Raw genomic sequence first — 12,785 nt, forward strand, 5'->3', positions numbered from 1 at the left:
AGGACTCTGTTTCCTTTTATCCTCCCCTTTCCTCCTTGCTTGCATTTTCTTCGACTGTCTAGCACATCATAGCATGATCACCATCCTGTATATGTTTATTCTCACAAAAAGATTGCCTACCTCTGCAGATTTGCCACGTCAGACTTAAGCAAAGTTCTGTTCACATGTACGTTTCAAAAAGGAATAACGATGTGTGTTTTTTTTCTTTTCTTCACTGCATTAAAATATTTAGACTCCAGCCCTTTAGGAATCCAAGCACCCTAGTGTCAGCATTATTGGGCAAGCTTCTAAAATAAGTAGTGCATCAATATGTCTGAGCACCGAAAACTAAGTTTATTCTAATTGCATTAGAAACAGAGCTGTGGACCATCTGTTGCACCACAGCTAAGAAACAGCATGCAAACTACTCTTTCTCTCTTCATGCTCAGTGCATCCATTTAGATTATGTCAGTTTGTTGTAGTCCCTTTCATCTCTTTCACTTTGTGTCTTTCTATTTTAGAGCGATTATCTCTCAGTAGAAATCGTTTGTTTGTGGTTCTGAATATCAGGTCATGGGCACTTGCAACCACATATAAATTGGCAATATTATATTTTAATGTCCCTCTTCCCTAGTATGCATTATTCTGATTGTTTACATGCTAAAATAAGCAATGGTTCTTGTTGCTGATGAGTTTGATTGGTACCAAACTTCTCGTGGTGTTCAGACAGAGTAGTCAGGGGGGTGGTAATGTTGGTGAGGGTTATGAAAAGTTAATCTTTGCCATACTCCGTCTCTCTGTGATCATTGCCTCTGGAGCAGGCATGCCTCGGTGCCCAGCTTGCAGGATCATTTGCGGGGGAAATGAGGTTTGAAATAGTTCTAGTGATTCCACTGGCAGAATCCTATTTTTGAGTATGACATATGACTGCTGTGCCATTTACGTATACTGTGACACAATCTGGTTAGGCTTATTGAAGGAGGCTTACATTGGAATGTTTTTGATAATGTCAATATGATGTGTGACTTATAAAAGGTATGGTGGTCTTTTTTTTTTTATTGCAGTTGTAGATTTTTGTCAAAAAATGCCTTTGCAGACCATGAATTAAATTAGTGTCATATTCAGTGCTCTGTACAATAATTCTCTCTCTTTTCCTACACACAATGATATGACCAGGCCCATCTCATAGTGCAGGATGTTACTTGGATTTATTGGATTTATTTACCTCTGATATTTATTATCAGAGGTAAACTAATACCATTGTCTATACTCTAGACAATGAGAAGCCCTTATACACCATCTAATAATCCTTCTCTCTTTCCATAAGGCTTATAATCCTTCAAAGTTTCTAAATCTTTTTCAAAACTTTCAGATGAGGCTTTGTTTAACCAGCATTCAAAGTTATAATGTACAGTTATAAGAATTACCAATTCTGCAGTCTCCATCCTTGTTACCACCTCTATTCAAACAGTTATAAGAATTTCTTATTACCAATTCTGCAATTCTCCATCCTGCTTACCCACCTCTATTCTAATTCAGAATTTGAACTGAAATTTACAAGGCATTCTTAATCCAGTTCTGAATGGCATACAAGCTTGTTTGTGTCACAAAAAGTAATTATAGACACATATTGAATGGCGCAAAAAATTTTCAGAGATGTGAAAAATTATTTTTTTCAAACTGTTTTGGTTTCAGAGAGAATACAAAGAGAAAGAAAATGCCATCAATCTTCACTTTAAACTTTTCCCACATATTCTAGGTCATTTAATGTCTTCCTTGTAATGGTGCAAGGCTTTGGTTGTAAAACCCACTCTGAGTAATTGACTTTCTAGGTTTTATTACCTGCAGAGTTTTCCTTCTCTGTCATGGCGGAGATGCAAGGCCGCAGACATACGGGAAAATACGAACCTCATATTTTACTATCTTTGTTATTCTTTCGTTACCTGTGGGGTATTCGCTTAGATCCGCGAATCATATTGGATGGATTTTTTTCAGTTTGCAGTGAAGTTGAAATTAAGGGGTAAAAGAAAACCTACTTGTTATCAGTGGCATAAGTTATATCTTAGGAATACAATGGTTTAGGTGGAACTCGATAAAAGAGTTAAAGCAAGGACAATTTCAAAGACAGCCTGTCTGATAACAAAAGAGCGCACCTGATAATGAATGAATGGTGAATGCTGGCATGCCTCTGAAGTACTGGGAAAAGGAGGGGAGCTAGATGGAGTGTGACTACCGAGCGCTTGCCAGTGTGTTTTATGGCTAATTGAAGCATTTGTGGTAAAACAGCAATGAATGGCACCCTTTAGAATTAGAGCAGGTTAATATATTGTGATCCCACAATTAGCCCACGATTGTTAAGATCTGTTTAATTCGGTGGGGTCCATTAAGCGGAATGGGAAAGGTCCTTTCTATTTTTCTTCCCTTCTTACTCAAGGCCATTTCTCTTTGGAGCTGCCAGAGGCAATCGATGGCTGCGGACACAACTCCAGAGGTTGCTAGGCAAATCCGACCACTCTGGCACTGGGCTGGATGTACTTTGCAAGTGTTGGTTACACTTTGAATTATGTGTCTGAATGGAGGACAAAGGTTATTGAGCCTGTTTTATAGAATACTGAGAGATAACCAATGTTGTAAGAGGGGTGCAGGTTTTGGCAGGACTTTTGATTGCTGTATAAACCCTGGAGCACCCTCTGTCATTCTAGATAAAGTCCGACCTAGAGTTCACACTTAACAAGAAGTTTTACTAACCACTAGTCCGTATTTGCATGCATGCTGCTATTGAGAAATCTTTTTCCGAAAAGAAAATGCTCAATTGAATAAAACCTTTTCTCTGTAAATCAAATGAGCATCTAGGGGAAGTCATCCTGAATAACCAGGATTATAATTAGCTGGAAGGAAATATTTATTGTTATTGCCCTCTGTTTTAGTGGCTGCCTGGGTTTTTATGAAGTTGCAGAAGACAAATTGCGGGAGACAGCAAAAGCGTAACTCAAAGAAAGGACATTATTAGCCAACCATTAAACAGCAGCAGGCTAAGTCACAGTCTGTGAATTTCTTTTTAGCTGTTTTACGTCAGAACTCAGGTGTCCCCGTGAATGTTTTGTTATCTCTAGAAAATATGCGCTGATATCAAATCCAATACAGAATTAGGAAACATGTCCCAAGGAGGGCATTATGAACTCTTTTCCTCCCTGTCAGTGCACTAATCAAACGTTAGCTCTATCAGTACTGAAATCTCTTAAATAGAGTGAGATAAGTAAAACTGCCTTGTTTTGATGTCTCAAAAGCTGCTCCCATGTGCATAGGGACATGCTGGTGTGTAATCGTGGGAAACTATTAATAGAAAAAGGATCAAACGGGGAGATCGTTGCACATGGGACTGGAGGCTAAGCAATGCAATACTTCTATCTAAAGAGGACAGTCCCCCTGCAGCCACCACGATTGTGCCCGAATGCTATCAGCAAGCGATGCTAATCCGGTGGTGTGCATAAAAGGATTTGTTCTTGTTGGCCTGCATACGCCACGTCCCCCAGCAATTTTGGTGTTTATCTTTTGCAATTGCTAAGTCTCGTGGGTTTTGGTGCTGGAACTTCCAGTGCCTGTGACTTTTCCACAGCCACCGCTCTGCAGATACTGCCCCTTCTGCGTTACCATCTGCAGAAGAGACAGAGACGGGAACATCAAAGACTGGAAGCAGCGTTTAGCGTTTAGCATTTGATTCTGTAATCACACTTCATATGCTCAAAAAATATTGCATCTATTTCAGTTCACAATAAGGCTCCTTATCTATGGATTGCCAGCTTGAATTTTGTTGATGAGCTGTTTGAGACATCTGAGTTAGGGATTGGAGGAACTTAACTTCCCTCTTATTGTTTCATACCTCTTTCTCGCTACTTCCCTGGGTAGTTGCTGTGTGTCAGCTCAGTTAATGGGTTTCTTAGGGGAGATATTATTTTGGTCCAGTAAGCTGCATGTTTAATGTATGATTGACAGTGCTGACTCATGTGGCTTAGGCAATTTGTAGTTGAAAGAGATTTTGTAGTAAAAAAAAAAAAGTGTATGCAGCAAGAAAAAAATCTCCATCCTCTATTAGTGATTATAGAGCACTGCTCCACCCAGTCTGAAAACAAAATCCACTTCTCCAGACTAAAATGTCCTATTTTCTTTCACTGTTCTTTCTCTTTCCCCTTTTCTTTTCGCCCCCTTAAGAAGATAGATGAGGAAAATGAGGCCAACTTGCTGGCAGTGCTCACAGAAACCCTGGACAGTATCCCAGTGGACGAAGACGGTTTGCCTTCGTTCGAGGCCCTGGCAGATGGGGACGTGACCAATGCCAGTGATCAGAGCTGTCCTTCCACCCCCGATGGCTCGCCACGGACCCCAGAGCCAGAGGAGCCTTCCCTGGTAAGAGACGCTCCTCCCGTGCTTCCCGTGTGCCCAATCCTATTTCGCCATGAAGCATGGCCCTCTCATTCTGTTTCCTTCCCTAGCTCTTTCTTGGTCCCACAGTGTTTCACTTTCCCTGACTCCCTCTGTCTGGTCTTCACTAGACCCAGATAAGGAGATGCTGCAGGCCTGTCACCAAAAATGGGTACAGACTCGCCAGACAGCAACACTGGCAGCCTCCTATTGATGTCTGTGCACAGAACATAACCACAGCCTGTTGAAAAAGCAGATCAAAGTAGATCAGTGTTTCTGAGGTGTTAATTGCATTGTTCATTACTCCAAAAAGGAACATGCACAACACTGTCAAGCTGAAACAATGGAAAATGTGCTGAAAGAATCGAATTTAATCAAGTAGACTATTTTAATCTGCATTTTCTCTAATGAACCAGCAGTAAACAGCAAAAGTTGAAATCCACATAGCTTTTGTTTTGTTGTGTATTAGCACATTAATGCTCATAACATCAGAATCCATAGTTACATTCTGAGTATCACAGAAAAAGCATCGCACCTGCTGTACCTGACATACTGCCACAATATTAGTGTGATATATCTGACTCATATCCTACAAAATTAAATCCTTAAAGTTTAAGTTTGCAGCACACATATAAAGTAATGCATAAATGATTTTTTCCCCCCAAAATATGAACATGATACTGCTGTCATCAAATGAATTATTTTGTCAACTTACAAGATGCTTACAGAGAGAATCTTATGAAAATATGCATGTAAATGGCTTGCAAGAGACAATATTCTCAAACGTCAGAGCATGGTGCATGGTAACAACGCCACGGTCATGGGTTTGATTCTCAGGAAATGCATGAACCGATAAACTGTATAGCTTGGATGCAATGTAGATCGCTTTGGATGAAAGCGTCTGCAAAATTCATAAATGTAATGTAAATATTGTTTGGAGTTCTTTGCATTTTGTATTAAATTCATAGCTGTAATCCTTATGATCTGTTTCTCTGCTCTGTTTGTAGCTGAAGAAGCTCCTCCTGGCGCCTGCTAACTCCCAGCTCAGCTATAATCAATACCCAGGTGGCAAGGCACAGAACCATGCAGCCAGCAACCAACGGATCAGACCAACACCTGCTGTTGCCAAGGTAGCTGCTCGCTGCACTTCTTGCATCAAAGGCCTGGTGTGTGAGCTCATCTGCTAGTTTCATGTAATTTTTCCTTTCTGATAAATTATACAAATAGTCTGCTCCCTCCAGGGAGCTAAAGCTTGATTAAGTTGTGTCTGTGACGGAGGTGTTATGGCTGTCTCATCTAAAATTTCGTTACCCTTAATGACGTTCAGGACTTCTGAATGGCACCATCTCATTTCCATGAAAAAAGAAAATGTTGAGTTGTCTTGATAGAATTAGCATTGTTGGTCTCATTGTCACAAAAACAATGATTTATTACCACAGGCCTAGTCATGTTGTAAACTAGAAAAATTAGTATTTATTTGAGGTCAACGTCATGCATAATTCTCTCCCCTTCACACAAACATGCTCACACACATGCGCAACTCTCTTTGAGGAGTTAATTTTCCATAATGACTTTGACTCCTCTGTTTCTGGAGCTCTGCACATGGCAGTATCCCAGAGGACACCGCTGTCTCCTCCTGCTGCCTGTGTGTAGATCTTCCTGGAGCCATCCCAAGACCTCGTAATTAAGATGATGGGCAAAGCACACTCACGTTGCCTTTTGGGAGACTAAACAACCTCTGTGCTAACCCCCTGTTCTAATCTCCCTATGTTACCAGTGTCCCCTGTTACATGCCATACTCATTCTGCCCCCCTTCTCTCTCTCTGTCTCTGTCTCTCTGATTCCTGTTTTTTTAGACAGAAAACCCTTGGAACAGCAAACCACGAGGGGCCTGTCCCAACCGGTCCATGAGACGCCCTTGCACTGAGCTGCTCAAGTACCTCACCTCTAGTGACGAGGCCTTCCAGACCAAAGCCAGGGAAGCCAAGAGCACCTGGACAGGTTGCGGCAAGGACAGGGGAGGGGCTTGCACCTCTTCCTGCTCATCTTCTTCCTCTCCATCCTCCTCGTCCACCTCCTCTTTCTCATCCCTGTCGTCCTGCTCCTCTTCCACCGCCTCCAAAAAGAAGACATCCTCTGCCTCCCCATCATCACAACAGCAGCAGCAGCAGCAGCAGCAGCTGGCATTGCAGGCCCAGCGAGGTGAGAGCCAGGCAGCCAGCACGTGTAGTGTGGCTGGTGAGGGGGCGGGAAAGTGGCGGCGGTGTACTCAAGGGGAGCAATCCGCCCCCGTTGTGCTGTCCCGTGGAGGCGGCTGTGGCCATGCTTGCTCCGGCGAAGAGGGGAGGCTGCCAGGCCTGCAGCCAGCTGTTGACCCAGGCAGCCTGGCCGCTGCCCGCTTTATTAGGTACATGCACTCTTACTCTCTCCCGCCTAGAGAGACGGGTCATGCAGGCAGCTGTGGTCATTGCCTTGAGGCAGGCGGCTTGGCTGAGGCTGGCCGTGCTAATAGGCACATCACGGTGACCATTAGGAAAAGGAGGCAAGAGCTAGAGCACCCCATGCTCAGTCAGCTGCTCACCTCCAGGCCCAGACCGGCCCGTTACCGGGCTCACCTGCAATTGCCCAGTGTCCCCCAGAATAAAAGGCGAGACCTACCTTACTTGGCTCCTAAAGACCAAGAGAGCCACGGACACTTAGAGCAAGCTAGTCGTGAGCACCCTAGAAAAACACCTAGCTTACACAAACAAACAATTAGTGTTGCCGACACTATTGAGTGTTCAACAGATCTTAAATTAGACCTAGAGAGCTGGTTAAGCATGCCAGAACAGGTGACAGGAGACAGCTTGCATGATCTGGTGGGCCAAGCCGGGGAGGATGTTTTTGAATATGTCATAGGCAGCCCCATGTCATTCTCACAGGGCCTGCCAAGCCCATTGTTCCCAGACTCTTTAGTTCCAGAGCACACGCCCTCCGACTCACAAAAACAGGCACTCTGCAGGCACCTTGATGACCAAGTCCCACCAATGTTAGGTAATCATTGCTGCATCCCTGCCCTCTCTCCTTTGCCTCTCCTCCTTTAACTGCTTCCCAGTTTGACCACACACTAACCCCAGCGCTAACACAAACCTAACATTTACTTGAGAGCAAAAACAGAAGCAGCCAGCCACACCATTCACTCCAAAGGGTAAACCTCTGAATTGGCACAAACCTTTGTCTGTAGATTAATTATAAATGAAAGACGAGGTACGCCTGTAACTATCACGTGCCCAATTTCAAACTCAGATCTGTGCTGAAAAGCTTCTTTGTCAGGCTGCCGTAATATAGCTGTCTAACTGAGAGATACTCCCTAGCTGCAGTTGGAGACGGTCGCCGCCTCAGGCAACTGCACACGCTTCCTTGACTCTTCTTTCTTCTTCTGCTTTGGTTTCAATTGCATGCAAAATATCTTCTTGTTAGACATAATTTTAGCAGTATGAAACATTTGTGCCATTCTTTTTCATGTCATAGTCTGTTTTACGTTTTCTACTCATTCTGACTGTTGGAATGTGGTGGACCTTGTATGATGGGCTGGGAAACTGAACACATGCCATCACTCCATCCTGCCTCACAAAGTATGCAGTCAGATAAAGACAAAAACTATGGGGTCAAGTTAATCCAACTATTGGTTTTTCTCAAAATTTCTGGCTGGAGAGTCATCTAGCCTTTCAGTGCAGGGTTGGATTTGCAACATCATTGCTGTCACTGATTGAGTCTAAGATATTTAGTTGTAGATGTGGACCTGAAATATCTTGGGCACAGTGTGAACTAGTAAATTAATTACCCATGCTCCTTTGTGTTCTGCAGCCAAACCAACCATCTTGCCACTTCCTTTGACCCCAGAGTCTCCAAAGTAAGTGAGAGAGTTTTTACACAACTTTTGTAGAGCAGACAAAATCTGAAACTAAAAAAAAGAAAAGAAAAGAAAAAAAAAAAATGAGGCATTTTTGTTAACTTCATTTCCATTTGTAAGCTCACACAAACATTTTCAGCACTCCATTCCTGTTCTCATATATATTTTTCCCCTTTGTGTTGCAGTGACCACAAGGGATCTCCGTTTGAGAACAAAACCATTGAACGCACATTGAGTGTGGAGATCTGTGGAACCCCAGGTAAACAAACACAGGGTCTTTGCTCATAACCAAGAAAAGAAAATGAAAATTGTACCAAAGACAAAAATCATATCTTTTCAAAACAGACAAATAAATGGAAAAAAAGCTCCCTCTTTCCTACATTTGTCTGATTGTTAACCTGAAATATCTTGCTGGTTTTTTTATCATTCAGTAGTAAAGATAAGACTTCTTTGGCAAAGGGCAAACTCTCCAACAAACCTACTTTGATAGTTTAATTAAACCAAAGGGTTCAAGGTGAAATGATGGAACATGGTCAGAATTTTACACAGTCCTCCATTGATTACTTTTTCCATTCTTTGTGTGATTTATTGGAAAGTTTCACTCTTCCCTTTTGAAGAGTTAATATTCTCTCTTTTTCATTTAGACTCTAATGCTTTTTGACTGGGCAGCTCACTGCTTCAATACATCAGAGATAAACTGTTGTGGCATTATTATTGTTTTAATTGGTTTTGCCATGCAATTTGGTTTTGCCGATATTATCAGCATCATTTTTTTTTTTTTTCAGAGAGTCTAGCAATTTGATTAGGGACATTAAAGTAATTTCCTCTGTTAATTCTGTTATTTATGAAAAGGGCCCATTTGTGAAATTGAGCCAAAGCATTTTTTTTTTTTTTATGTAATGTAAAGAATACATTTCCTCTATATTTCCTCTTTGTCTTTTCATATATTTATTTTAAAATTTTAAAGTAAATTATACCCACTAAGTTTATGTCAGCTAGGGCTGAAACACAACTCTTCAGCAGTTCTCCCCTTTCTCACTTTCTTTCTCTCAGCATAAATCATGCAGGTAATTATTTCTGTATCCCCCATACAGAGATTAATCATTCCAGGTCAATAAAAACAAAATGGCTGCCCTTTCCCTCTCACAATGTGCCATGGTGAATGGGCAATTTGGTATTTACTTACTACAAGGTAATGGCCCTCAGTGTGCAGATTTGACCTAGCTGGGGGGTAAAATGTAGCTCTATGTTTGGTGTATTTGCTCAAACGTGGATTATGTCATAAATGTTTAGAGAAACTACACATTTTAAGGAATTTTGTCACTTCTGCAAGCCATTCGTGTTCTTGATTCCCTGTATTAAATATGTGTGTTAGCTTTAAGACTGAAAAGTCATGTGAGGTCACCTTTACAGCATTTTTTGCAAGGCTAAAGGGTTAATTTATCTCTGTATTTAATGCACAGGCTTGTGCCTACTAACCTGAGGCCAATTACAGCACTGTTTAATAAAAAAAATAAAATAAAAAAAAATTTTTTAGCCGAGACACTCTTAAACAATTCAGATTTAGTATTCGGAACTATTTTGAAACAGCTATGTTGAGGGAAAGTGATTTGAAGTTGAAGTTCTCTGATGAGGATATGTTTACATTTTCCTATAGACTACCCTAAGCCCTTCATACTCATATGTGTTTACTGATGATAATACCAGATTAACTGATTACAAGTCAGCGTAAAGCCAGATGAGACTCTGAAGCCATAAAATAAATTTCCGTTTGTATGATCATGACAGCAGTGTGAGAAGCCATATTTATGGAGCTGTTGAATTAGAAACTGGCCAGGTGTTTCACTGCAGAGCGAAACACCTTGACACCTGCGGAATAGCCAGCGCTATGAAAGTGCCAGATTTAATACCATTCCCTAATCCCCATCCCTCTAATAGATTAACTTGAGCGGGGGTTCCTTTAATTATGGTATCATATGACACCTAGGTCAGTCTGTGTTACACTCCTTGTGTGGCATTTTAAGATTACCACGGGGATCAGTTCTGTAAGCTTTAAGTAATAATTCGTTCAGAGGTCCCTGCGTAATTCACACCCTGCCAGAAACAGACGAGAGAACCCAGCAGTATATGATTAGTGTTTGTATCTGTGTGCATTCATCATGGCTGCCTTGAACTGAACGGCACATATTTATGTAATGCTATGTAATGTAATTTATGTAATGTAATGTAAAGGCGATAATGGTCCTTGGTTTATGACCCTGCGTGCATTGTTTTGCCCAGATGGTGTTTGATTGGTGCAGCAGAAGTTCCTTTGGCAGTGCATGCTTTCTTTTCATAGCTCATTGCATTGGCATAATGATAAATTTAGTCAAGGCCACTGTTGTTTTGTATGCCGAATCAGGCTCGTGACGGCTGCAGTACTGTATCCATTTAGTTTAGTGACTGACATAGACAGATGAAGAAAGAAAAGAAGAAGTGAGGGTTTTTTTTTTTTTTTGAAATACCTGTTTCAGGAAATGGTCGTAAAAGGATGTGATCCTGAAAATATTCTGAAAATGGCTGCAGTTTGATGCGCTGAAAGCTGTTTTTAATCAAAAGAAATAATTTATAGTAAGGTCATAATATGTGTATGAATCAGGATAACAGAAATCAAGAGAGATCTTGAAATAGAAAGAGAGAGGGAGAAGTAGAGAAAAATAAAGAGGAACTTCCTCCGGTTGTTTGTGCAAGTGCATTATCCATGCCATAAAGCAGCACATCTCAAGACTTCCCATATAAATGCCATCTGTTGGCACATAAATCTGTCAAGATGGCTGGGGTTCATGAGGAGAAAAGGTGGCAAAGATGAAGAGAATGATAACTGCTCCTGCATCACTGTGCTTTCATCAGAGTCCCAGGAGTGAGGCATTCATGCATCTGTCGAAAGCACCAGTATTATTATAAGATCTGACTGTTTACTTTCTAATGAATTGGGATTGTTTACGGTCTGGAGGAAGTTTAATTGAGTAACTCTGTCTGTATCACAGTGCAATCTGAGGTCACATTAATCTGTCAGGGTTGCAATAAAATGCGGATAAGGATTAGGTCTAAATGAAAGGGAATATTTTAATCAGGCTCAAGAGTGTGCACGTTCAATCACTTAGAGACAGACCAAGCACTGTTAAGGAACTTGAGGGATCTCATTTGATAAATCTTCTGTCTCTTCTTCCCTCCAGGTCTGACACCACCTACCACGCCTCCTCACAAAGCCAGTCAAGAGAACCCTTTCAAAGTATCACTCAAAAACAAGCTTTCTTCATGCTCTCCCTCTGCCCTGACAAGCAAAAGGCCCAGGCTGAGCAATGGGGGCTCTTGCCCTCAGCCAAACAGCGGTTCTATTCGGAAGGGCCCAGAGCAGACTGAGCTCTATGCCCAGCTGAGCAAGGCATCCTCCACAATGCCCCTAGGGGGCTTGGAGGAGCGTCGGGGCAAGCGGCCCATGCCCCGCGTCTTTGGCGATCACGACTATTGTCAGTATACAAGCACAAAACGAGACAGCACCACCACAGCTACAGCGGTAACTGGGCCAACGGAGGGCCGGCATGTGGAATGTAAAGACTCGAACATGCTGACCTCCTCTACTTCTACATCATCATTGTCTTCCGCCTCCCCTTTGTCTTCCTCTCTGGCCAGGCAGCTTCAGGGCCTTTCCCCCACAGCTCAGGAGGCTTGTCCGGACATGGATGCTCACGGACAGGACCATATGTCGACTTCGGACTCCAAAACGTCAGTGGATTGCAGTTCTGCTGGCAGGAAACTACTAAGGGACCAGGAGATCCGGGAAGAGCTCAACAAGCACTTTGGAAAGCCTCAGCAAGCCTTCTATAGCGGGGTAGTGGGAGAGCAGAGGGGCAACCAGCCACTAGAGGACAGTGACTCTGGGGATGAGTACCCCGGTCTTTTCGGTGACTACATGCACCCGGGTCTGCCTGACTTTGAGGACCTGGAGGTAGGCCGGGAGCGCCTGCTCTACTTGGGGGAAGGTTCTCCACTCGAGCTGCTCCTCGAAGGGTCGCCCTCCAGCTCCCCTTCTAGCAGTTCATTCTCATGGAGCTCTGTCTCACCTCCTTCCACTCAGCTCTCCCCACAGCACCTCCGCTGGCCACGCTCCATCACCCGCTTCCGTTCCTCATCTCACTACAGATGCAGATCCCTCTCCAGGTCTCCATACTCCCGCTCCGAGTCTCCCGACAGCCGTTCTCCCTCTCGGTAAGTTCTTTTGTGAGCCTACACCGCCTGTCTCAGAAACACGTTTACCTAGCAATCTTTTTGGACACAAATCCACATGTCTCAGCAGGAGGGGCTGTAAAGAAGGTAAACATCTTTCTGTGGCTGTCATTGCGATAAAGCACCAGTCTGGGTCTCACAGCATGGACACTAAAGTCATTACGGCTGATTTTGCACAACCAGAGAAAAATTACGTACAGTAGACAATAAGCGTTGGCTTTGAGAGACA

At 42.8% G+C, this 12,785-nt stretch overlaps 1 protein-coding gene across 6 annotated transcripts in view; it reads left to right on the top strand.

Moving 5' to 3' along the window:
- Positions 1 to 12,785, top strand: part of ppargc1a (peroxisome proliferator-activated receptor gamma, coactivator 1 alpha) — a 48,255-nt gene that overhangs the window by 18,531 nt on the left and 16,939 nt on the right. Inside the window, exons 3-8 of one of the 6 annotated variants that reach the window (XM_051900017.1) lie at positions 4,189 to 4,383; positions 5,406 to 5,528; positions 6,255 to 7,431; positions 8,245 to 8,290; positions 8,476 to 8,549; positions 11,506 to 12,538. In XM_051900017.1, coding sequence (XP_051755977.1) covers positions 4,189 to 4,383; positions 5,406 to 5,528; positions 6,255 to 7,431; positions 8,245 to 8,290; positions 8,476 to 8,549; positions 11,506 to 12,538 — 2,648 coding nt within the window. Of the gene's footprint in view, positions 1 to 4,188; positions 4,384 to 5,405; positions 5,565 to 6,254; positions 7,432 to 8,244; positions 8,291 to 8,475; positions 8,550 to 11,505; positions 12,539 to 12,785 lie in introns of all 6 variants that reach the window. The other 5 variants (XM_051900020.1, XM_051900019.1, XM_051900022.1 and 2 more) reach the window with 5 other exon arrangements.

This window comes from Ctenopharyngodon idella, chromosome 7 (genome assembly GCF_019924925.1).
Source record: "Ctenopharyngodon idella isolate HZGC_01 chromosome 7, HZGC01, whole genome shotgun sequence".
Lineage (NCBI taxonomy): Eukaryota > Metazoa > Chordata > Actinopteri > Cypriniformes > Xenocyprididae > Ctenopharyngodon > Ctenopharyngodon idella.